Source organism: Macaca mulatta, chromosome 6 (genome assembly GCF_049350105.2).
Source record: "Macaca mulatta isolate MMU2019108-1 chromosome 6, T2T-MMU8v2.0, whole genome shotgun sequence".
NCBI lineage: Eukaryota > Metazoa > Chordata > Mammalia > Primates > Cercopithecidae > Macaca > Macaca mulatta.
In genome coordinates, this window is record NC_133411.1 from 18,694,812 (window position 1) to 18,722,293 (window position 27,482).

The 27,482-nt window shown below is 40.2% G+C and overlaps 1 protein-coding gene across 1 annotated transcript in view; it reads left to right on the top strand.

Moving 5' to 3' along the window:
• Positions 1-24,100, top strand: part of BASP1 (brain abundant membrane attached signal protein 1) — a 59,824-nt gene extending 35,724 nt beyond the window's left edge. Inside the window, exon 2 of the mRNA XM_015139755.3 lies at positions 22,488-24,100. Within this exon, the coding sequence (XP_014995241.1) occupies positions 22,497-23,180 (684 nt within the window). The 5' untranslated portion in view covers positions 22,488-22,496 and the 3' untranslated portion in view covers positions 23,181-24,100. The remainder of the gene's footprint in view (positions 1-22,487) is intronic.
• Positions 24,101-27,482: the final 3,382 nt, after the last annotated feature.

The following is a 27,482-nucleotide window of genomic DNA, read 5'->3' on the forward strand; positions in this document are numbered from 1 at the left end:
TAATTCTAGAATGTCTAGCTCATAATCTGGCAAGTAAAATAATCTGACAAAATCGTAAAATCAATTATTTTTCGTTATTTTCAAAGTTCACAATATTTAGTTACTTTAAAAATGACTTATTTCTATAGTGATTATTTATTTATTTGTTTATTATTTAAGACAGGATCTCTCTCTGTCACTCAGACAGTGCAGTGGCATGATAATGGCTCACTGCAGCCTCACCCTCCTGGGCTCAAGCAATTCTCCCACCTTAGCCCTCCCAGTAGCTGAGAGTACAGGTGTACACCACCCTGCCCAGCTAATTTTTTGTGTTTTTTGTAGAGATGGGGATCTCACTATGTTTCCCAGGCTGGTCTGGAACTCCTGGACTGAAGTCATCCTCATACCTTGGCCTCCCAAAGTGCTGGGATTACAGGCATGAGCTACTATGTCTGGCTTATAATTATCTTTTTCAAGTGTAATGATGGTTTCAGGAAAACAGATGCAAACTATGACATTAGATTCCCCACTTTCTTCTCTATTTTGTTTTTTTCTGTGTAGTCTTTTTGGAATTCTGATTAATCATGGTCCTTCCCAGTCTCTCAGAATGACCCATATCTTTCAAAACTATCGTCTTAATCATGAAGACCCTCAGTTACCAAATTGAGAAGTTTATGTTGCTTTGACCACCACCTGTGTGCATCCCAATACTGGGGGTTACAGACTGCAATCTGTGATCAAGGGAGAGCTTGGATACCCGCTTTATTAACAAATTTACATGGTTTTGTTTTTTGTTTTTTTGTTTTTTTGTTTTTTTTTTGAGACGGAGTCTCGCTCTGTCACCCAGGCTGGAGTACAGTGGCGCGATCTTGGCTCACTGCAAACTCCGCCTCCCGGGTTCACACCATTCTCCTGCCTCAGCCTCCTGAGTAGCTGGGACCACAGGTGCCTGCCACCACGCCCGGCTAACTTTTTGTATTTTTAGTAGAAACGGGGTTTCATCGTGTTAGCCAGGATGGTCTTGATCTCCTGACCTCGTGATCCACCTGCCTCGGCCTCCCAAAGTGCTGGGATTACAGGCGTGAGCCACCGTGCCCGGCCTAATTAATTTACATGTGTTTTACTCACCAGTGATGAGAAGGCCACCGACACATTCGGGAGGCTTTATGGAACAGAGAAATCCTTCAACATTAGTTACTATATCTAGTGTTTTTATTTGTGTTATGCAGAAGATGTAGATAGCTATTTTGGAAAAGTATTATAAGTAGAACTTGCATGTTGATAGATTTAGGATGTGTTTGGATTACAAATCTCCATTTGTACTATACTTGAGAGTTTTTGGTAATTTGAACTAGACTAGATCTTTAAGGGAAAATATTTTTCTTTTCTCAGAGAACAAACCAGGAAAACTTTAGCATCTTGAAGGTAAATTAGTGTTGATTATGACAAATGAGAATAATTAAATTGCAAATAGTCATAAGCAGATTCTCTTCTTTTTAGCCGTTAGTTCTCATTTATTTGTAATTGAAAAAACAAATATCTGCTAACATAATTGGAATTCATCTTTTGTGTTCATTTTTAAAGTGCCTTTTCCTTTCCAGGCAAGCTGCACTCATGCATGGCAGTGTTACAAGGTGGGGCTTGTGGACTGAGTTTGGGGAGTGCTATGAATCTATTAGGATGACCTATCACAGTCAAGACTCAGTAATTCCAAGTAAAGGGAGACACTTTTGCCTGACTTAGATAATGGTCTGGATTTTAGCGTAGTTTTTTTGGAAATGCAGTTCTGTCACTTTCAAAGCTATGTTACAAACGGAATAAGTCTGTGTGAATGAGTAAAGGCAGGTAAGTTGATGAAAGCATTCAGTTTGCAACAGATCTTCAGTGTATCATGGTACTCAATACAGTTTTTGAATAATCACATTTATTTATCAGATTTTAATTGGAGAAGATTTGCAGAACCCAGCTTTGAATCACTACAAAGTATGAATCCTGTCATCTAGAATACTTAAATTTAGTATGGACTGATCTGAAGACATTTTAGGTTTGAATAAGAAAAAGAGGCCCAATATAAAAACAGAGAGAATAAATCTTAAAGCACCATCTATGTTGGATATCCTTATTGCGACAGATCCCACATTGGACAGACGATTTCAGTTGACACCAAAGGAAGTAAGAATTTTCTGAGACTGACGGGTATCTTGGTAAATGTTCCCTCTTTGCAGGTGGTCGTAGATAATTTCAATTCACCCTCTGCTTCCTCTGCTTTCTTCTAACCGAGGAAGGTGTAGCTTTGATATATTCCCCTCCTCATGTTACATGATCATTTATTCTAACTGGCAACATTTTATTTATTTGCTTATTTGGACCCATTGTTCCAAACATGTAAACTCTCTTGGACCTGCAAATCTTTGTATATTGGTGTTTATTGTATTAGTGTTTGAGATACGTGGAATTTTAGAGATGAAGTGGCTCAATCCATTTATTTTATAGAAGAAATCTTAGAGATGTGAGGGACAGGTGTAGGTTCACAAGAGCTAGGACATGCTGTTCTAACAAAAATCCTTCCCTTTGGTTCAATTTTTAATCTATTTTAGGTCCTTCCATCTCATGTTAATGACATAGTAATCTACCCACTTAATACTATAATAAGTTCACTAGGTTTTTTTCCCATTAAAGCAGACTCATGAGTCATAGTTTACTATTACTTTCCAAGCTTTTATTCTGTATTTTCCTTAACATGTTAGAATCATGTGGAATCTGTGGTACCTGTGCTAATCTGAAGCCACTATGTATTTTGAAACCTCTTGCCCCATGTTGGATGCCTGGTGTCGATCAGGAAGTGTTGTAACATGTAACACATCACTCACCACTCTTGACGGTGTTACAGGGTAGGAAGTTGTGGGGGTGCAAGGCTGGCTGTGGATGTAAATAATAGAACATTCAGAATCCTCACTGAGGCTGATTTCACCAGTTTATATAAATCAGGTAAATTTGCTCATGTTAAATACATCTCTTTCACTTCCACCTTCTGTTTCAAGTTGACAATATGTTTGCATTTACTCTTATTGAGATACTGTGCCTTTCCTCAAACATACCTGTTGCAATTTCATGATTGCTTAAGACTAATGCTGTCACCAGTATGTTTCATTTAGCAACGTCCTACACACCAGAGTAGGTTTCTAGACAGGGAACTCCAGATGCCCACATGAAGGAGGCATGGGCTGAGTGTATAGGGTAGAAACTTGGCCTTTGAATCGGAAGGAATTTGCACCCAGCTGAGGGAATCTTGAGGTGTTCTCCTGTTGACATCTGAGGTTTCACATGCTCCTCATTTGTCTGATATCTACATGACTTGCCTGTACCCCACTTTTTTGCAGCTTCTACCTTGGCCCATATCTTAGAGCATAAGCAATTCGAAGGATATTCCAAGGAGAGTCCAGAAAACTTCATTAGGAAAGATTTAGGAGCCTGCCTAGTTCTTTTCTACTCTAACTCTTGCAGAATAGATTGATTTTCCTGTTGTAGTTTACTTGTTAAAATTGTTTAAGCCACACTGTCAGAATTTAGCCCACAGGCTAGCATTGGTTCTGCTACCTTTGACCCTTTTAAGAGTCATAGTTTTTCTGTGATGTAGAATGGAAAGATCTATGGGCAGTCAGGGTCGACCTTTGCGTGCCCTGCTTCTAGCGCAGTGCCTGGATGTTCGTGTCATTTCTCAAATAAATAAGTGAATTTGAGTGCTCAATAGAATCTAGTTGTGTGTATACATTATTACTGCACGTTTATGCAAAAACTAAAAATTATAGACATAAAGGATACGATTCTAGTCATCTGTATTACAAATGAAGTAATCAACCCCGGAAAGTTAATGGTGGCTTGTTTAATGTCAGCAGCTAGTTCAGTGGCCGTAATGAGACTCAATCCCAAGTTGAACAGAAATTGTTTAAAAATTCAAGTTTTAAAAATCATGTACGATGAATGATGTTGGCTCCTCTTCTAAGGAGAGTGATTCTCTAAGCCTATAGGAAAAAAAATAGTGGTGGCTGACTTGTGGCCTGAATTGCATGCTAAGGTTGAGGAAGGATCTCCAGTAATTCTTTACTTTGTGTTTGAATATAGGATTTTATAGCTGTGGGTGGAGAAAAAAAAATATTTCTAGGGAAAAGGTTTACTGATAATTTGACTGAACCCCAAACAGGTGAACTGGGTGAAACAGAATATGGCACATGGTCCTTCATCACAACTTTTCTACCTAACCTAAAGCCAGTAAGATGGAAATAGTTTGGAAGAGACACTGTCTGCTGAGGTTGCTTTAAACAGAGTCTCTCCTGGGACTTAGAACACATTTTAAGGCTCATTGTCCCTTTTGATGGTTTCTTGGAGACATTTTTCTGTAGTGGATGCAGGCACTTGTATTCCTGGTTGGCATTCATCTTTTACCAGTGTGAGGAGGCTGTTTTTATCATTGTGAGATTTAGTAACATTTACTTGTTCTTAGAACCTACAGATTATATAATGGATATTGCAGGCTGTAACCTAGAATTTAAATATTAAAAAGAGTGATTAAAAAACAAAACAAAAAGAAGAGTGATTGTTTTTGTTGTAATTGAATCAATTCCTATTGTTTACTTGTTTTGAATGTAGTAATTGGTTCCATCGATCTTTTACTTAATCTTGAAATTCAGAGTTACTCTATTCTACATGAATGGAGCTGGGAAATGGTTCTAGGTAAAGGAAGGTAAAATGTGCTGAACACCTAGTGTGTGTGGCGAGCTGAACTATATCCTTTACTGCAAATATTCCATGTAATGCTAACAACCTCCTCCCCTTCTATTTTCTTCTGTAGGCAAAGTTGTGTTCACTGAGGCTGACTCCCTGCCCCAGGTCACATAGCTGAACGTGGTCTCTCACCCCCTTGCCTATGTGCTTTTTTTCACAGAATATATTGGATCAAGATCCAAAACGTATTGGCAAGCCATCAAAGTTCTGCTTGAACTAAAAGAGGAAAACCTGTTTTCTGAAATGTGAACTTTAATTACTTAAAATGGAGGCTTCTGAAAACAGCATTGTCTCACAGGGCAGGCTATAAACCTTGAAACAATGGAAGCCTCATGTTGTGTAAGAAAAGAGCCAAACAGCACTGTTCTTGTGTTTCCCCCGCCAGTGACAGGAGCGTCTGGGGTAGCAAGGGGACTGCCCAGGGCCTGGTGTTGGCATCGGAGGGTTCTTGAAATCGCTCACACTGCTCTTGCTTTTCCATACAGGCTGCTTATATCTTGCCTCCTCTGGCTAAACTATGGTACTAACAAGATGGCAGTTGGCTGATGGGGAAATTCTGATAGGGAGAGTAAGCCTGGGTCATTCCAATTTATTTATGGCTCTGGTAGCAAAGAGAACTCAAAGGCGGTACATCTCTATAGCTGATGAGATTTCACTGGGGCCAACACCACCTGTTTTGTGCACGCTCACTTCTCCGTTAGACCTGGCTAGGTTTTCTGCCGTGCTTGTTTTTAGCTTTGTAACCAGCAGTAATCACACTGGTCTTTGGGATTTTCATGTTTCAGGTTTTACAGATGATACAAAAGCATTTGTTGATTCAAAGTCACTGCAAATGCTATGTATATGTATTTCTCAACATGCGGCCCCTGCACTACTTGTTTCGGTGTTACCTGGTCAACTTGGTAGAAATTAGATTCTTAGGACTCATGCTGAGCCCACTAATTAATCTCTCTGGAAAGAGATAACACTCCCCCCATCTGTATTTTTAACAAGCTTCTCAGATGATCCCTATATACATAAATTTCACTCCTACTATTAGACACATTATACAGAAATACTGGCAAACAAGAGGTTGAAGTGACTTTGTTTTGAGTCTACATCATGAGTAAGGGGCAGTTGGTATTGAATTCTAGTTTGTGTTTCATCCTCGAGTCTGGGGATGAAATGCATCATCTCTGGAATTCCACGGGTGGGGACAAATACCCTCCGTTATGTTTTTAAATGTCACAGCCCTCTGGGATTCACACCTTGGGTGTTGCCTTGTGGCTCAGTGACTGTTTTCTTAGCTAAAAGGCTTGAATTTGAAGAAGGCAAAAGTGTGGAGCAGAAAGTGAGCATGGACAATTTGGGGTGAAGCATTTGCTCGAGAAATCTGGGGAGATTTGAATTTATAAGGAGGGGCCAGATGACAGATGTCATTGAAAGTCACACCATGCTGTTTGAACTCAACACGGCAGTAGAATCTGGAAATGGCACAGTGCATAGGTAGTAGTCCATTTTCATGCTGCTGATAAAGATTAATCAGAGACTGGGCAATTTACAAAACAAAGAGGTTTATTGGACTTATAGTTCCACATGGCTAGGGAGGCCTCACAATCATGGGGGAAGGTGAAAGGCAAGGAGGAGCAAGTCATATCTTACATGGATGGCGGCAGGCAGAAAGAGAACTTGTGCAGGGGAACTCCCATTTTTAAAACTATCAAATCTCGTGAGACTCATTCACCATCACGAGAACAGTGCAGAAAATACCTGCCCACATAATTTAATCACATCCCACTGGGTTCCTCCAGTACACATGGGAATTGTGGGAGTTACAATTCAAGATGAGATTTGGGTGGGGACACAGCCAAACCATATCAGCATACTATTCATCTTTGGATTGAATACATTCTTTTATTAATTTAGCAAACATTTACCAAACCCCTGTTAGTACTGAACATGACAAAGGAAAAAGCAGATTCTTTGTTTAGTGTGTCAAGGACATACATAAAGGATTTTAGGATGGTTTTCACTGAAAATCATTAAAATATGAAATAGCTTTAGGACTAAAAATACTACATTTGCTGTTGGTGCCAAAAAAAATTGATACATTAAAATGTCAATATGTAAGAATTTTAGGTGGTCATAAAACGTGTGAACCAGCCCTTTATTTTTGGAGACAGGAATTACAGGAAATAAATTGCAGTTATTTCTGGAGTAGGCAGGCCTCCCCTCTTCTCCCTAATCACCAGTCTGTCTTTGTTAGGTGGCCACATCGATCGAGCCTGTAATGGCTGCAAGCCCATCATGGTCTGTCTAGTCCATTAAGAAGCAGCAGAAATATCTCAACTGCTCTAAATGTTTTCCTTGTGCCTTATTTTGAGTTCTGTTTGGAGAATTCTAAGTTAGTTGTGGTGATATGATATATTGGTTTCCTGGTCTATTAAAGAGAGAAATGGAACAGAAATGATCTCTGCAGTTTGCATTTCCTGAGAAGGTTGTGGTTCACTTACTCTCTTTATTGACCAAAAGAGCAGGTGATTCATGTAAAATCATATGTTAGGCGGCAGTAACTGGGGCTTTTGAAAGGACCACCCTTTAAGTGCAAATAAATAACAATGTGAACACGCAGCAGACTCTAAAAAGCATATTAGACTATTGATGAGAATGAATAAGGTATGTTTTGTGATAGTGTTTGCTACATGTGGCAGGATGTATTAAAAAAGAAGGAAAAACCCTCTGCATTAGTGTCTATGCAGTCAACCTTCCCTTTCAAGGAGAAGCTTAACTATTATCTGCCACCTCTATAGTAGCATTATCAAGTCAGGGTTTTATGGTTAAATCTTGTAGAATCAATTAGGAGATTCACCTTTAAAAATTGGTCTCTACAATATGCACATAGTAACAAAAGAAAAAAAATCTTGACAATATCATTGCAGTGATTTCTGCATTCTGGTCTTTAATTATGTGATGAGTTCCAGTGGCAGAGAGTTTGTGGTCATGGATGGTACCTGGAACTTGACCATGTCTCATTTAATGCAATGGAAATTTCCATTATTATTTGGCTTATTTATTTTTTTCTACTGCTAGTGAAAGGTAAGTTACATAACCCAACTTACAGTCATGGACTCTTTCATCTTACAAGTTTATAATTTGAAAAGTAGATGTTTCAGTCTGTAGTGAGTCTGTGATATTTATCAAGTACCCATTGTGCATTAACACCCATGAAGCAAAATCTTTGTTCTGAAGCCTCAGATTTATGTTGAATAAATATTGAAGAAACACCCTAGGTCAAGATTCAAGTGAAGTCAGGCAAGCCTATTTTACTGCTGGAACTTCGAACACAATACAACAATATAAAAGGGTTAAGCAGGCCTGGCTGGTCAGGTGGTTCACACCTGTAATCCCAGCACTTTGGGAGACCAGGGTGGGAGGATTGCTTGAGCTCAGGAGTTTGAGACCAGCCGGGGAAATATAGTGAGACCCCCATCTCTAAAAATTTTTTAAAAATCTATTTTATAAATAAAATTTAAAAGGCTTAGGCAATGATTATTTAGATAAATGACCAAAGATGGATGGTTTATCTAAAGACCAAGACCAGATTGCATAGTAAGGACAGAATAAGAAGTTCTTAAGAATTAAGGTTTGTTTTTTTACATTTATGTAGTGAATACGTATGTGGATGCTGACTGTGCATTTCCTTATCTCAGAAGCTCCTAAAACCATTTATAATGCAGCAAGCCTGTTGCTTTACTGTTGCATACCCGTTGTTTCACAATAAGGCCTCTCCAGGTTTAGTGGTCACTGTGGCAGTTCTTCAGCATTTTAGTTGTTGAAATGTCTCCCCTTTTCCCAGTACTTAAGAAATCCTAAGTGTTGTAATAGAGAGTACTAAGAAGGTAAGTGACTGCACAATGAAACGCTGTAAAGTAAAGGACTATTTCAAAGATACATGATCTAACGTTTACTATGTGGAGATTGTGTGGAGCCATTACTCTGGAATAATTCAGATTTAACCATATTCATGTAAAAGAGAGCATGTTGAGTTGGAATAACCATCAGATTTAGAATTTATCTCATTGGCTTCTCTCTTCCCCCATCTGCATAACAAAGTGTTTCACTTCAACAACCATCCGAACTTGCCTTTCTGAGCCTCCCAGAACTTTGCCCTGTCAAGATTCCTCGCTCAACTTTCCACTTTAGTTTTGATTTTTATCCTTTGTCTCATCCCATCTTCCCATAGATATTTTCAGTTCTTGCAAATCCTTGTAAACAAATAAAAGTCTTGCCAAAATGGCACATTTCTGCCATTAACCGCACTCTTTGGTATGGACCATTGTGGCTTTCTCTTCTGGCACCTTCTGTGCTCTGTGAGCCCTTTCAAAGAGGCAGGTGTCTTCACTCCTTTATCGAAGTGACTCTGAGGTCCGTTGTGGACAGCCCGTCACTGGATCAATTTGCACCATCTCTCTTCTCATCTTTCGTAACCTTTTTGTAGCAGCATGTGCCTCCTCCAAGCTGCTTTGTAAAATTTTCTCTTTTGATTTTTGAGAAATAATCTTTTCCTTTCTAACTCCTACAAGAGCTGTTTTTCTGCTTTCTGTCATCTAAGTAGAGATATTTTCCCTATGAGGCAATCTTTATAGATTTAGAGTCCATCTTTTCTTATTCCTAGTATATGAGAGTCCTCTCCTTCCTCTTAAATATCAATAGGGTTTTCTGATAATCTCAATTGGACATTTCCTCTTTGTTCCCTTTGACATAAACACTTTGCATTTCCGCATCCTCATCTGCAGAAAGCTTATTTGTTCTTCAGGGCAACTTATGATGGCTAAGAGACCTTAATGTTAATCTGGTTGAGTGAGCCAGAGTGCCTGTATTCACCTCACACCTTCACAAATAACTGGTTGGTTGATCCTGGGTAAGTTATGTACCTGCTATGTGTCTTAGTTTCTTCATGCTAAAGTGGGGATAGTAATAATTTCTCCCTGGTAAAACTGATGAGATAACTAATGAGTCGATATGTGTAAAGATAAGTATCAAAACAGTCTTAATGCTGAGTGTATATGAATAAGTATTTTTTATATTTCTACTGTCTCAGACTCTACCTTCTTTATAAACCTTTCTGATCCTGATCTCAACTAATCGTCATCTCTTCCGGTGAAACCGTTGCTTTTCCTTCTCCTGATAGCGCCTGACTTACTCTCATTTATATTTTAATTGTCTTCATGTCTTCTCCCTCTTGCTAGAGTAGGCTCTTCACTCACTCGTGTTCCCTGTCACGTCTTACACCTAGCGCAGAGTTCAAAAAAGATATTTTCTCACTAAGATCAAATCTATTTTATTTTATTTTATTTTTTTTGAGACGGAGTCTCGCTCTGTCGCTCAGGCTGGAGGGCAGTGGCGCGATCTCAGCTCACTGCAAGCTCCGCCTCCCGGGTTCACGCCATTCTCCTGCCTCAGCCTCTCGAGTAGCTGGGACTACAGGAGCCCGCCACCATGCCTGGCCAATTTTTTGTATTTTTAGTAGAAACGGGGTTTCACCATGTTAGCCAGAATGGTCTCGATCTCCTGACCTCGTGACCCGCCCGCCTCCGCCTCCCAAAGTGCTGGGATTACAGGTGTGAGTCCCAGCACCTGGCCCCGATCAAGTCTATTTTTCTAGACTAATTGAAATCACTCTGGATGCTGACTTCTACAAATTATACTGTGACAGAGTCTCATTGTGTATCTTTATGGGGTACAAAGTAGTAGTATATATTTTTTTTTAACATTTCTTTTCTTTCCTTTTTTAAAAGAGACAGGGTCTCACTATTTTGCCCAGGCTGGTCTCAAACTCCTGGGCTCAAGTGATCCTCTTGCCTTGGCCTCCCAAAGTCCTGGGATTACAGGCATGAGCCACTGCACCCCACCTGGTATTACAATTTTTGAATAAAATGTGGAAAGATAAAATTAAAGTAATGAACATCTCTCACCTCAGATGTTTATGCATTTTGGATTTTTCACGAAAGATCCCCAAAGACCCTGTGCTGGTGTGTGTGCAGGGCTAGACTGGGCTTCATGAAGAATAATGGAGGGGTTTCTTGTGATTCAGCTTCTTTTGTATCAGGGACTTTCTGATTTTGTAGATGGAACTCTTCTGAATCACCTCTTTGGGAAAATTTGGTTGTAAAAGTGTGAGTGTGTGTTTCTCTGCATATGTGTACTTTGTTCACTCAAGTTTGTTGCATATCTTTATCATACTTTTTTACACTGATGAACATTTTTATTGTAACAAGGTAATAAATTGTCTTGAATGTTTTCTCTCAATTTTTACTCATGATATTTCAAAGGTTTACCTAGAAACTTAGACATGGGTTGGCAGCTCTTAAGATAGTGTCCTCTCCCCAGAGGACATCTGCATCCTCTAAATGATGGGGATGTTATTAGAATTGCTAAGTATGAGCCTTGGCTGAATCAGACACTGACAACAATAATTTCAACAATGGAAATTGCCACCAGGCACTGAAGACTTGACAAGTCACTGCGACAGAGCACATACTGGTTGGAATACTAAAAATACACATGGGCTACATTACCTTTATTTCACTTTCGTCTTTTAGAATAAAAATTTCAACCTTTTAAAAGAAAAGGGCCAGTCATTTGTTGGAAATAGAAATTGCTGGACATAAATATTTTAGATTTCTTTCTTCTGATAGTATTGAAAATACTTTATATGTGTTGTGCTTTTTTATTCTTTGTAAATTATTTTCTTTATGTAAAAAAGAATTTTTTCCCTCTTATTCCAACATTTGCTTCAGGTAGGTTTGACCAATAACTTGCATTCTTTCCACTTGCATAATTATAAACCCAACTTGTTGGTGATGGATTTGCATGTAGATGCAACTCAGTTGTAAGTTTATGTGTTACTTAAAAAAAAATTGTGAGTGAATTGTCTGGCATATAATCCTTGTTAACATTTGCAGCTCTGAATTAGTAGATGACAGTTGCTTGTCCAAGGGTACACAGTTAATATGCTGCAGCCACATATGGAACTTTGTCATGAAACTTTGATTCGTTCTCTGCATCTTTGTAAGCAGATATATTTTTTTCTGGTTATAAGAGGGAAACAGAATGAAAAGGAGATGACTTCTTGTCTTGATTGCATGATGAAGCTGCAATCAAACCAGAAATAACACTCCAGTCTCTGACACATATTGTTGCATATTTATGTTGGGTTTTGCTATAGACTTGGAGCCATCTTCTCCATTATCATCTGTCTGATCTCATCCTTAATAACCTTATTCCGCTGGTTCTAGATGAAATGGTAATAAATCCAAATTTGCATTTTCAAAGTAGAAAACTTTGTAGTGGATAGGACCTTTGTATGATTCAAACTGCCCTATATAGGAAGTGCTTAGATATTATAATAATCCAGGGAAAGAAGATATAAGTAGGAATGGCATGTAAAGTAGTGAACATAGTAACTTTCAGATCATATGGAGAAATTTGATGTCATTTTCTTATTTTATATAGCCGTTAATGTATGCTAATGATTCTTATTACATTACAGAACCATGTTGTTGTCCATTAACAGAGCAACGTAAATGTAAAAACGTGTTAATGAAAAATCAAATTGGAGATGTCGTGGAGTATGTGGTAATTATGGGAAGGACACAGTGCAGGTAACCCCCTTGGCCTGGGGGTGGATAACTCCTGGAAATTGTGTCATTGTGCAAGGTTGCATTTTCTGAAGAAGGGCAATGGTATATTGGGGACTTGCATTTTTCATCCAAAAACCCATTTAATGCAAAGACTTGGATAACATATTAAGTAATGGATATAACCAACAAAGTGCTACTGAAATGAAGTTTCAATAGTCCACAAATGGTGAGCGTCTGCATATCAAACCTTCTAAAATTAATTATGTAGGCTGAGATAAGCATTAGCATTTCATTACCAATAATTCTGCTTGCCATCAAAATGTAGAAGGACTCTTGAGAGCTATTTGGATGACCCTGGTCTCTAGAGGGCATCTTTTGGAAGCCTGATGCCATGTTATCACTTAGACGTGCCACAAAGCACTGAAATCTTCTTAAAGGTGGTAATGGTAACACTATTGTTTTTCCTACTTGATACTCCTTTTGAGCCAACATGTCTCCCTTTCTTGCTCTCCTATGTCCAAACAACCTATTTAATAAGTGTTCTATTTAAAAGACTAAAGAAAGGAAGTAATAAATGATAGCTCTCAGAAAGCTCACATTTCATTGGAAAGCTGTTAGAACAACTTCCAGCTCAAATGTTAATTAGATACCATTCTGATATATAGGGTTGTGCCTTTATGTGTCTTTAAATACTGCAGGTGTCTTGACCCAAACCCAAAGAATGCATAGGCAGCAGGACTGACCCATGTGTTTTCACTCGATACCAGCAAAGGGATTTGAGAACCCTTAGTCACTGCAAGGGGTAGAAGTGTCTTCTATTAAGGACATAGTAAGTCCTGCTGAAGACCTGGTCAGTTTAGTGACCCCACTTGCCACAGCAGTTGTGGGTCAAATTGGGTTCCTCTGGTAGCATCAGAGAGCAAGGGACACCACCCGCTTGGGATTCCCAATTCATACACCGTTGCTGTCACTTTGGGGCAGAATGGAGGTATGATTTAAATCCTTTGGTGTGGGAAATTTTCACTCTGGTGTGCCTCTGACAGTGTCCTGCTAGAGACGTTTAAGAAACAGTATATGTGGCTTCAATTTCCATAAGCTAAAAATGCAGAAAAAGATTATGTCTGGTGGAGGAGTAGATTTTCAGAAAAAGCAGTTTTAAGGAGGATGAAAAGAGAATTTATTCAAAATGAGAGGCGTTATCTCTGTTCCTTCCCCACCTCTCCCTCCCTTGCTTGCTCTGTTTTGTCTCCCTCCCTCCTTATCTCATTTTCACTCTTGCTCTTGTTCATATAAGAGTAATGAATCTTCAGCTTGTTGTGTTTGAATTCACCGTGACCTCCTTGTTGATATTCCTACAGTTGGCATTAAAAACTATATCTGGGGCGGGGCATGGTGGCTCAGGCCTGTAATCCCAGCACTTTGGGTGTCTGAGGCAAGCGAATCACCTGAGGTCAGGAGTTTGAGACCAGCTTGGCCAACATGGTGAAACCCCATCTCTACTAAAATACTAAAAATACAAAAATTAGCCAGGTGTGGTGGTGCACAGGTAATCCCAGCTACTCAGGAGGCTGAGGCACGAGAATCACTTGAACCGAGAGGTGCAAGTTGCAGCGAGCTGAGATCGCGCCACTGCACTCCAGCCTGGGTGACAACAGTGAGAGCCTGTCTTTTAAAAAAAAAAAAAAAAAAGGCTATATCTGACCTGGAACTCTTTCCCAATGCAGGAACTCCAGACATAATCTTTCAAAATGTTGCCTGTGGATAGCTCTGCAAAAATGGTGATATAGCCTGGTTTTGTAAGTGGTTGTATTGTGCTAGAAATTTGGGCCTGAGAACTTTTCGCACTTTGTTTTTCTCAACATTTCTACTTGACACTAACTGAATATCACATTAGTTTTTGAGAATTGTGATTAGCCCTTGTGAGACTGATTTAAACTGTATTTGAAAGGATAATTTAAAGTATCTGTAGGCTGATATTACTTAGCATCGCATAAAAGGAAAAGACGGTTTGGTTATTTTCAGGAAGTGTGCTTGCTCAAAGAGCTTGGGCACAGGACAGGTCTTGCAAGGCAGGACCACCAGTGGTTGGCAGATGACCCATCAAAGTAGGTAAAGGGGAAACAACAGAGTGTCTTCCACAACCAGGGCACTGTGAACTAGTTTTGCGTGAGCGAAGCTGATGAAATCTGACTTTTCTGACAGTTATGAGTCTATCTGAGAAGTCTTCAGTGAGCCATTCCATCCTGACTCATTCCTTACAGAGTTGACACATGATTCTGAAAATATTTTCTAAATATAATTAAAAACGTTAAAAAACATTCTATGCTTTAATAAATATTTGGATGTCATGTTACCATTTTTATTTGTATTTTTTTGCTATTTTTTTTTTTTTTGAGACGAAGTCTTGCTCTGTCGCCAGGCCCCCGGCTGGAGTGCAGTGGCACCGTCTCAGCCCACTGAAATCTCTACCTCCCGGGTTCAAGCGATTCTCCTGCCTCAGCCTCCCAAATGGCTGGGATTATAAGCACATGCACTCTGCTCCTGGCTAATTTTTGTATTTTTAGTAGAGACAAGGTTTCGCCATGTTGGCCAGGCTTCTCTTGAACTCTTGACCTTGTGATCCTCCCGCCTCGGCCTCCCAAAGTGCTGGGATTGCAGGCATGAGCCACCGCTCCCAGCCCTTTTTTTTTTTTTTTTTGCTTTTTAAGATTATTTTTTTATTTCTAATTTTCAGCAAGCTTCACATATTGAAATGATGTATGAAGACATCTAATCATAGTAATAGCAGCTGGTTGTCAATTTAATCTTTAGGGTGTAAGATGATATGTTTTTATGATAGTGATTACCAGATACATTGAACTATTGATAATACCACTTTTTAAAAAATCTTGCATTGCATTTTATTTAGTGCCAGAAGCATTCATAAAATTATTTTTCCCCCTAGAAGGAGAATGCTCCTTAAGTATCTTCGTTTTACTGATTAGGACATTTGAGATCCCGACGGTAACCACTGAGTCTCATAGCAGTTTGTTGACAGTGGAGACCAACCCCCAGCACACCTACCATTTTTAGCACACTTCATACTGAGTGCTAGGTGGCTTGTTTTTGACAAAAGTCAAATAAAATATTTCATCATTTATTTTTTTCTTATATGGCATTTTGCTATCTACTCTTCCACCTTTATTTTCTCAAACTGAAAGACTGAATTTTAATACGGTAGGCTGTGCTATTGGAGTGGTTTAAGGTAAGAAAAAAATGTAAGTGCGTATTAGGAAAGTTCTGGATGAGCTGGTCATGTCAGCAGCCAAATCATGGTTGTTTAGTGACATTATTTACTATTAAGTGTGTACAGAGGGTATCCTATTATAGTTTGTAAGAACTGTAGTGGTTTAGTGAAATTCTTAGCTATTAAGCGTGTACAGAAGGGATTTGGACCCAGTGCATCCTGTGGATTCTGTGTACAAAATAAACACAGCAGAAGATTTGAATGGATAAGGAGTATCTTCTGTGTTCCCTGACAGGCTTCCTGGAGAAAAAGGAACAAGCAATTGGAAAACTTGGTAGAGGAGATTGTTTTTATTACAGAGTGTCTTCATTATGACATCAGATTTGAAATTATTTCTCACCTTTACTCTCCCAAAGAAATTTTCATATTAAATTTAAGCTCTCAATAGTAAGAACAAATTCACTTTTTCTTTTTTTTTTGGTTTGCTATTATAGAAATGCATAGGACCACATTTTTTTCCTCCTATGAAGTTGAACATTAATCTTATAAATAGGATTTTCTTCTGTAAAATAAGAAATACTTGTTAGCTCTAAGACTCAACAGAATTATTTTAATTTGCTTTGGAGGAAGAATTAAAACATTTTTTAGGCCATATGTTCGTTCTTTATTTTTATTTATTTTTTTTAACCAGGTCCTCTGAAGAAACTAAAGTGTAGTTGTCTCTGAGGACAAAAACAAACAAACAAAAAAACTTCACCTTACCTTGCCTACCTAGCTATGAAGTTGCTCTTTTATGTGCCTTCCTAGGCATAAAGAAGTTAGAGAAACTCGTCTTTAGAAGTTTCACGAATGTTCATAAATGTACGCTTTCATTTATTAGGGAACAGGATTTGCTGCCAATAAGCAAAGAAAGATTTGTGTCAGGACTGAGTGTGTAGTCTAAGCTAACATCAGTTATAGGAAGTGAGGCTCAGAAGGTGATACGTATGTATTCCATGGATGCAAACGCTGTTTGAGTTTCCTGGCAGGTGCAGGCAAAAAAGGACCAGGCTGGTGTGATGGGTAATCACCTCCAACCCTCCCTCTGACCTTTCCAGGCCTCCCTCTGATTTTCCTGCTTTCCAGCCCAGGTTGCTCTGATCAACTCACGGTGCTCGAATAGCACATTCTCTTCTCTCTTCACCAAAAAGCAGAACTTTAACACAGTTCTTCCAGAATATCTTGTTTCTAGCCAGATGAGATTAATTAGATGGAGGCTTGGTTTTATAAGGTGGAAGGGAATAAAACTAGTCACAAGATAGTTGTGGGGGATTTTAAAGATGTAAGTTAGTATCTTTATTAAGCTATTTGACATATGATAAAAGAACAATATTCTTCTGTTGGAAGTGGCAAAACAAAATGATATTTGACAATGTTAGCTTCTATCATCATGGTGTGTTCAGCTTATTAGCCAAGATAAGGTGCAGACCAGGTTTTTACCCTTTACATATGAAATTTGAGGCATTAAATGAGTAAAAGAATTGAGGTTCCTTTTCCATCTTGGTGATCAAAACACTTTTCTCTTGTTTCCTTGGACCAAGTGATGAAGAGGTGGTGAGGGGACAGCAAAAAATGGAATTACATTTCTTCTCTTTCTTTATTTTTGTTTTTTGAGACAAGAGTTTTGCTCTTGTTGCCCAGGCTGGAGTGCAATGGCCCAATCTCAGCTCACCGCCACCTCCACTTCCCAAGTTCAAGCGATTCTCCTGCCTCAGCCTCCCGAGTAGCTGGGGTTATAGGCATGTACTACCACACTTGGCTAATTTTGTATTTTTAGTAGAGACGGGGTTTCTCCATGTTGGTCAGGCTGGTCTCGAACTCCCAACCTTAGGTGATCCGTCCGCCTTGGCCTCCCAAAGTGCTGGGATTATAGGCGTGAGCAACTGCACCAGCCCCCTCTTCTGTTTCTCTGATCACTCCAATACTCGTTCTAACTGGGAGGAGTGGATATAACTAATCTGGTTTTTAATCTCTGTGTAGAAACTGATTTCTTGGTAGAATGGACTGTTAACATATTTAACAGGTAAAATATTAATCTTACGTAGGTAAAATATTCAGATCGAAGAAGTAGAGATTTTACCCTTACAGTATGGTGACAACAGATAACTGTAAAAACTTCTTTTTCAAATAGAACCAGCAGGGGCATGCATGGAACACACATACCAAACATCTTTCTGATAACATTAAACATTTTTAAAAGATGTTAAATGTTCTTTTCATTGTGGTGCTCCTGATTTTAGAACTTGGTGTGTGGAACCTGTGTTCTAACTATTCTGTTGGAGTTTACAAGCAAAGAATTACCTAAGAATTTTCAAATTAAATGATGGGGCAAGGAACTAACGTTTTTGCAGGCCCTGGAAATGTAAAATGTTGTATTCACATGGCCTCACATTAAATTCCCATGAAATTGACGTTTTAAAAAAAAATTATTTTAAAGGAAACGAAAGGACAATGAGATTAAATAACTTGCCCAAGGATTCTGGGTGGGTGTGCTGTGGAGGTGGGATTTTTTTTTTTTTTTTTTTTTTTTTTTTTTTTGAGACGGAGTGTCGCTCTGTCGCCCAGGCTGGAGTGCAGTGGCCGGATCTCAGCTCACTGCAAGCTCCGCCTCCCGGGTTTACGCCATTCTCCTGCGAGGTGGGATTTTTATACCCTGCCATGACCCAATGTCCAAAGTCTCCTTGAAATTCAATTCTTGTCCAATATTTACCAGATTAAACTCAGTGAAATTCCTCTCTCTCCTACTGTTTATGGTTATTTTCTATGCCAATATTAATCGGTAAGCCTGTCATTTTGGCCCTTGTGGCATCGAGTTTTCTTTAAAGGACAGCTTTTTTGTTTGTTTGTTTGTTTTTGAGACAGAGTCTGACTCTGCTGCTCAGGCCAGAGCGCAGTGGCTGATCTCGGCTCACTGCAACCTCCGTCTCCCAGGTTCAAGCCTCCTGAGTAGCTGGGATGATAGGTGCGCACCACCACGCCTGGCTAATTTTTGTAATTTTTGTAGAGACGGGGTTTTGCCGTGTTGGCCACGATGGTCTTGAACCCCTGACCTCAAGTGGTCCACCCACCTTGGCCTCCTAAAGTGCTGGGATTACAGGTGTGAGCCACCACACCCGGTCTTTAAAGGACAGCTTCAGAATCTGCTTTTTTCTGAGACGTCATAACAGAGGTCAGTTTTAGTGTTTGGTTAATACATAAACACATAGAGCTGAGGTCAGTGCATTCAGCATTGGTCTGAATTTTGTTGCTGTGCTGCTCAGTTTCTAGTGAATTTACTAATTGTGGAGAAATGCAAAGTCAGTCTCGGCCCTTTCAGTAGAGCTTTGGTTTAGTGACTCTCAGCATGGATTACCTGTTGCCATATTTTTTTTAACTGCTTTATTTTAATCTTAGAAGTTCCAACGTCTAACTTTCTGTACCAAATGATTTCTTTCAAAATTAGAAGTAACAGAAATGAATGAAATCGCCTGGGCATGGTGGCTCACACCTGTAATCCCAGCACTTCGGGAGGGCAAGGTGGGCGGATCATCTGAGGTCAGGAGTTCAAGACCAGCCTGGCCAACATGGTGAAATCTCATCTATGCTAAAGATACAAAAATTAGCTGGGCGTTGTGGCAGACTCCTGTAATCTCAGCTACTCTGGAGGCTGAGGCAGGAGAATTGCTTGAACCTGGGGAGGCAGAGGTTGCAGTGAGCCCAGATTGTGCTGCTGCTGCACTCCGGCCTAGGTGACAGACCGAGACTCTGTCTAAAAGAAAAAAAAGAGAAAAGAAAGAAAGGAATGAAATAATTTAAACTGTGTGCTCATTGCTTTCTCTTGGTAAAAAGCTCCTCTGGCAAATAGGAAGATGAAATGTTGAGAGGCAGAGGATACTCGAAATACTAAATTTCTTCTTTATTCCCTCAACTTCTGAGCTACCCCAGGTGGCACCATCCTTGTAACCCAGGTGTGTAACATTACGGGACTGAGAGCTTTGCCCCATTGCCGGCTTCTCAGCGGAGTTCCTTCGACCGCCTCTCTGGTGCCTTCCTGCCTTACTGAATTTTGCTGGACTTGGCCTTTGCTTGTAGTACAGCTCCACGAACTCAGCTAGTAGGATTTCCTTATGAGTAAAAGAAGAAGGTGAATGAATAGCGTACTACTCCATGGTGCTGTTGAGATTACATATTGTATGTAATATATTTGTGAGTAGGATTGTGCTTGATACCTAGGAAACAGTTAATAGATGTTGTAGGCAAGGTCTTCACCCATATGGTCTTGGGAAATGATGAGATAATCCTGCCTTTTCAGGGTTCAGGTGGGTCCTATGAGCCTCCCTCTGATACCTCAATATAACCAGTAGAGGTAAATTAGCAAAACGCCAGGGGCGTTTGTTAACTTTATTTGAAAAACAAACTGGATTGAGACATATTTTCTTACTTATAACTTGATTATGTGTGTTCATTTTTGACCCAGAAACAAATCGCAGCTGGGCATAAAACAAAGACTAGAATGTGGCCTTAACTGGGTGTCAGAGAAGCCAATTTTAGTAACTCAGATTTTAGGTTTGTAACCCAACATGACTTTAAACCTCTGGGGATTGCTGTATAGAATTTCATGCTGTGGGTGTCGGAAAGCAGCACCCATATTATACAGTACCCCCTATGTTTGCACGTTATCTTAGCGTCTGTAATTTCTAAGTTGGTGTATTGGTTTCTATTACTGGATTGAGAGAAGATCCTAAAGGCAGACTTGTTAGGTTTCCTGTTTCTTATTTAGCTCAACCTAAGGGACCCAAATGTATCTTGAAATATCGGAGCTGAAATTATATTTGGTATAGGCCATTCGTGCATCTGACAAGAATTCCATGGAAGAGTTATAAACTACAGTTTAAAATACTGATCCAGTTTTTGTCTCTATATTTTCACGTACTGCTGTGTGATTGCTTAGAGGATGAAAGTATATTTAATTGTATTTTTCGCCACATATGTTTGTTTCTCCTTTTGAGGGAGAAATAATCAAAAGTTAAATCCAATGGAGCCTGTCTGAAGCAGGTTATGACTAATTGGCCCTCCCTTTTCTAAAAAGAAGGACATGTAAGAATCTTAGCTAACGTCATAAAGGCCTTTCTTGAGAATATGAATAGTATTTTAGTCAAATTTCAGTTTATTGCTTTTCTCTTTCCCCAACTACTGAAGTCATTCCAGATAAATTAGCATATAGAGTGGTGAGAAAAATTTTGACTGAAGAATCATTTTCTTCCACCCAAAACTCGACTTTTAATAAGATAAATGTAGGTTATTTCACTGTCATGAATCTTGATTCCAAGGAGGTAATAAATAAACAGCAAATCTTTCTCTTCTAAATGAGGGATGTCTACATTTGCAAAGCTGGCAAAGGAGTGTGTACAGTTCTGCCAGTGGACCTGACCTGGGCAAAACCAGGTGGTCCGCCCTGTCTTTCTAACCTCCCTTGGGGTCTAGGGTGAGGCTGACGCCTTCCCCTGGGCTTTTCTCAATTGTGGGACTAAGGAGGATAGTATAATGTGATTTCTGCCATGCTTCATCCAGGAAAAGCAACCAATTTCCTTTGCAAAAGCAACATTTCAGCGGGTTTTCACTGATGTGTGGTGACAGAAAAATGGACTTGAAGGAAAAAAAAAAGACACCAAGAGCCTGTTTAGCTATGGCCATGGTTCTGGAAGAAATTTATTATTTATCTGGTTTAATGCTTGGTTTTCAGTGGAGAGAAATTCAAGATTCAAATACAAATAGGGTTTCTTGTGCCAGAATGAAAGCAGCAGCCTCAAGATGGTTGTTAATGACCATTGAACGTGCATTTATAGTTTGAATTCTAACCAGGAAATTGATAATGAAGAACAATTTTATGTTACTACGGAACTATTTTTTTTTTAAGCTGAAAATACCTTGAAATGAATTGATGTCAGACACAGCCAGCAGGAGACACTGGCATTTTCATAACTGCCCCTGCTTGGTAAGAAGATAGACTGAATCCTGTTTACTTTACGTGTTTGAAGATGTGTTTGCTGATACAAAACACACACATATGTAGCAGAGGAGATTGTAGTTTGAGATTATTTTCTAGAAATCTGTGATTTGTGCTTTATTACAGCTGTGCAGTTTCTCCAGCAAGCATTTTAAAATTGCGACGCCTTTCTGTAGCTCTAGCCTGGGTCTAAGATGGCTGCCCCTGCCATGCTGCACACGCCTGTTCCAGGCTTGGTGTTTGCATCAGACATGGGATGGCAGATGAGAAACAGATAGTGCTCCTCCTCTCAAGGGTTGACAAGCTTTGCCTCTAATCACTGATTCTTTGATCTCAGCTTATTATTCCCTCAACTGGCTATGATTAGAAGCTCCACAACTGAGCTCCTTAATTTCTTGACATATTGTTTTAAAACTCATTTAAAATTATGGCAGAACCCACTTAACTGAGCTCCTTAATGTTTTTGAGTTTTAATGTTTTTTACTTTCAATTGTGTAATAACAGTGTAATATAATAATTTAACTGATTACCCAGGCATGGTGGGTGTACCTGTGGGCCCAGCTGTGTGGGAGGCTGAGGCGGGAGGATCCCCTGAGCCCAGGAGGTGGAGGCTGCAGTGAGACGAGATCTCACGACGGCACTCCAGCCTGGGTAACACAGCGAGACCCTGTCTCAGAAGTAAATACATGAATAAATTGAATTTAACTGTGCGTAACTGCAGTTTACCATGCCACCTCTTTGGGGTGTGCAGTGCAGCAGGCCCAGAACCCCATGCTTTGCAAAATGCAGCTTTTTGTGGTCCCCACACTTGTGTAGTAACCCCCGTTTTGTTTTGTTTTGTGTTTGCTTCCAGAACTCCAAGATGGGAGGCAAGCTCAGCAAGAAGAAGAAGGGCTACAATGTGAACGACGAGAAAGCCAAGGACAAAGACAAGAAGGCTGAGGGCGCAGCGACGGAAGAGGAGGGAACCCCGAAGGAGAGCGAGCCCCAGGCGGCCGCGGAGCCCGCCGAGGCCAAGGAGGGCAAGGAGAAGCCCGACCAGGACGCCGAGGGCAAGGCCGAGGAGAAGGAGGGCGAGAAGGACGCGGCGGCCGCCAAGGAGGAGGCCCCGAAGGCGGAGCCCGAGAAGACGGAGGGCGCGGCGGAGGCCAAGGCTGAGCCCCCGAAGGCGCCCGAGCAGGAGCAGGCGGCCCCCGGCCCCGCTGCGGGCGGCGAGGCCCCCAAAGCTGCCGAGGCCGCCGCGGCCCCGGCCGAGAGCGCGGCCCCTGCTGCGGGGGAGGAGCCCAGCAAGGAGGAAGGGGAACCCAAAAAGACTGAGGCGCCCGCAGCTCCTGCCGCCCAGGAGACCAAAAGTGACGGGGCCCCCGCTTCAGACTCAAAACCCGGCAGCTCGGAGGCTGCCCCCTCTTCCAAGGAGACCCCCGCAGCCACGGAAGCGCCTAGTTCCACACCCAAGGCCCAGGCCCCCGCAGCCTCCGCAGAAGAGCCCAAGCCGGTGGAGGCCCCGGCAGCTAATTCCGATCAAACCGTAGCCGTGAAAGAGTGACAAGGACAGCCTATAGGAAAAATAATACCACTTAAAACAATCTCCTCTCTCTCTCTCTCACTATCTCTCTCTCTATCTCCTCTCTCTCTCTCTCGCCTCTCCTATCTCTCCTCTCTCCTATACTAACTTGTTTCAAATTGGAAGTAATGATATGTATTGCCCAAGGAAAAATAAAGGATGTTGTCCCATCAAGGGAGGGAGGGGGTGGGAGAATCCAAATAGTATTTTTGTGGGGAAATATCTAATATACCTTCAGTCAACTTTACCAAGAAGTCCTGGATTTCCAAGATCGCGTCTGAAAGTGCAGTACATCGTTTGTACCTGAAACTGCCGCCACATGCACTCCTCCACCGCTGAGAGTTGAATAGCTTTTCTTCTGCAATGGGAGTTGGGAGTGATGCGTTTGATTCTGCCCACAGGGCCTGTGCCAAGGCAATCAGATCTTTATGAGAGCAGTATTTTCTGTGTTTTCTTTTTAATTTACAGCCTTTCTTATTTTGATATTTTTTTAATGTTGTGGATGAATGCCAGCTTTCAGACAGAGCCCACTTAGCTTGTCCACATGGATCTCAATGCCAATCCTCCATTCTTCCTCTCCAGATATTTTTGGGAGTGACAAACATTCTCTCATCCTACTTAGCCTACCTAGATTTCTCATGACGAGTTAATGCATGTCCGTGGTTGGGTGCACCTGTAGTTCTGTTTATTGGTCAGTGGAAATGAAAAAAAAAAAAAAAAAAAGTCTGCGTTCATTGCAGTTCCAGTTTCTCTTCCATTCTGTGTCACAGACACCAACACACCACTCATTGGAAAATGGAAAAAAAAACAAATAAAAAAACAAAAAAATGTACAATGGATGCATTGAAATTATATGTAATTGTATAAATGGTGCAACAGTAATAAAGTTAAACAATTAAAAAGAAGTAATAAAGACTATTGGGTGTTTTGTTTGTTTGTTTTACTTCTCTAGTCCCTCTCAATACCTACTTTATCAGAGAACAGAGCACTGTATTGGCCATTTTTCTGAATATATTTGGATAGAAGCAAAAAACAGACCGGTCACGGTGGATCACACCTGTAATCCCAGCACTTTTGGGAGGCCGAGGTGGGTGGATGGCTTGAGCCCAAGAGTTGAGGACCAGCCTGAGTAAGATAGTGAGACCCCACCTCTATTTAAAAAAAAAAAAGTGAACATTATTTGTTGAAAAAACTAGCTAGGGCAATGTCAGTAAACTATCTCAGAAGAAGTTAAACTGAAAACTTACTGTGTCTGCATATGGACCCTCTAAAAATGTGACTAATCAACTTAAGAAGAAGAAAGATTTTGAATAAAATACATTAAAAGACAATAGATTTGATCTTGAAGGCTAGGAAAAAATGAATGACAGGTTCTTATAGAAACCTCTGTTTGTAAATTGTGGCACCACTAATGGTTATTCTGTTCTATCCCATCCCCTACTTTCATTTTTATCATATTCATGGTAGAGCCAGGAAAGGCGACCTGAGAATTGTGCCATGAGACAGCAGTGTTGCGGAAGCAAGCGTGGTACTGGCCTTTATGGTGACCGAATTTCGGTCCTGATTTTGCCACTGGTGACTTGTTTGGCTTTTAAGTCACTTCCAACCTTCCCAGACCCTCCTTGTGTTACCTACAAAAGGGTGTGGTTTTTATGATCTCATGGTCCCGTTTAATGGTTTGGGTACACACCCGGTGACAATTTAATGTCATGATGCTATGATGCATCATGGGATGTCTCATGTCTTGATTCTCCAAAGCTCACAGAGTAATGAGTAACAATTTCATAGTTTAGAAAGCTCCGACACAGGAAATGTCCTGTGGAATGTGGGAAGGCCAGTGCAAGGGAATTGATTCTCAAAGGGACATTAATGACACAATGGATTCAGACAAACCTGGTTCTATTCTTATGGGTTACATTACACATGGTTAAATAAAAAAGGAAAAAAAAAAAGTCTTTGAGTATTTTGGGAGTAACCTATAGTCTGGCTCTCACCTCACTGGGAAAGAAAAAGTGGCGAAAGTGAGTATTATGTAAATATTATACCCGTTGGGTTCAATTGGTATTTATGATCACTTTTTGGCACTTTGGGTTCTTGTTTCTACAGTGAGATAAATTTGAATTCTTAATGCTTGAAAGCACAGCATACAAGAAATCTGTAAACAGTAACCACCAGGCAACTGTTTTACATAAGAAAAAAGAAGGGGAATGTCCAGGGTATTACCCGTGTGTCCTCGCATATACAAAATAGCTTGGGGGGCCGGATGATGGTGATGGAGTGGTAAAATATTCAGTGAACCATGGGGGACATTTATATAGTTACTGATTAAATGCCATGCATTTGTTGCAGAAAACTGTGCTTGGTGGAAGTAATATTTTATATATTCACTGTCTTCCCCACTTCCCCTTCTAAAAAAAAAAAAGCTAAGCTTTTTGGTGATTAGAACAATCAAATCAGCCTCCCAGTTTAGCATTTATTACTATAAATTGCTATTTTTTGAATAAATGAAACAGACATTTTTCTGAATGTATTTGGAGTTGCAGAGTAGAATAATTGAAATCTGAGCTATATATATTTATTTTTCTTTTTTCTAACTCCATTAGGTGTTGAAGCAATTAATTAAAAAGTGTTAGAAATGTAATCACCAAAATGTTTAAATCAGAATTTTAACCCGGCCATGGTTCATGACACTGAATTTTACCATACTGAAGAAAAAAACTTGAGCTGTAGTTTGAAGTTATATATGCAGCAGAAAATGTAGTACGTGTGGGAGTAATTGGCTCAGCCAGGAAGGGAACAATGTCGGGCACCATGTTAATTTGGATTAACCTAGATTGTTCTCGCCTCATGAATGATTTAAGAGAAGGGACCGCACAGGCTGTGCTGAACAGGCAAGTCAGAACCATCGGGGACATTACCACATATTTGCTTCACTAACTCAGGGATGTCCCTCTCCTCTATGAAGAATGAAGGGTTCCAAGGGTCTAACGTTCATTTATGGGTGCCTTTGTGCATACTGCAAGGAGGAAACTATGAGGAATCCACAGGAACTTGTACAGGGATGCCTGGTTTGTCCCTCCACTTTGAAGATCCTTTTCGGTAGCTGATGCTGCCTCTGCATGATGGGAATAGACTCTGGTCCCCAAGAGCTGGCACGTGCCATGCATCCCAGGGTGGCCCTTCCTGGCCTCAACCCTGAGAGAAGGCCATCTTCAGCCTGTTCCTGGCCATATGGAGGCAGAGGCGACCTTGGCACTCCAGGAACATCATTCCCCATTCTTGGAGAATCTCCCTTCTGGAATCAAGATGTAGGTCTAGTGGACAGTAAGGACTTGGTTGTCAACTACTTGTGCTGACAAAACCTAGACATACTTTAGCTGGGTAACTTCTTTACCTAAGTTGGGTAAATTATTAGGTACCAGCATAGCTAAGGGTACTTACTGAATTGCTAACAGGAAGTTTGTTTCCATAAAGCATCCTGGGACTTTAATTTTCCTTGAATGAATGGTATACCATCATGGTGTGACGAAACACAGTATCTTCATTGAAACACACATACTAGTTAGTGTCCATGATCAGAGCTAACTGTAGGACATCAATCTTAAGTGATTCTTTCATAGATAGAAGGCTTATACACATCCAACAAATTTTAGTCAGGTTTCATCTATGAAAAAAACTTATTTATGAAATTTCCTATTTTGGTGTTTTCCAGTTTCTCGTCTCAAGATTGATGGGATTAATCTCCATCCTTTTGATTTCTATTCTGCTATTTGGGAAAGTAACTGGAGTTATTTTGAGCTTTGTCTTAGCTCATTTGCATAGTAATGAAAACTGGATGCTCAGGAGGTAATCTTAAAAATGTACCAAATGGCAGTACCGCTAGTAGTTGTGAGATTAATCAGGTGAGCTTTTACATTTATCCTCATAAAAAGAGGCACAATTTGCTTGATTTGTAACTGACACTGATTTGGCTTACTAAGTAGTTAATATTTTAAATATTTAGCTCAGAGAGTGCTATTTGGCCAGAGTGTCATGTATTTTCTCAATGCTATCTCCTCACAGAAAAATTAAAAGGGCAAGGTAGGGAGTTTTTCATGAAGTTATATTTCTTTGATTTTTTATAAATGCTATCTCTTACCACGATCCTATATGCTTTCTACTGTTTTTGTTTGTTTGTTTAATTTTTTTTAGAGAGTCTCACTCTGTCACTCAGGCTAGAGTGAAGTGGTGCAGTCATAGTTCACTGCAGCCTCAAACTCCTGGACCCAAGCGATCCTCTTGCCT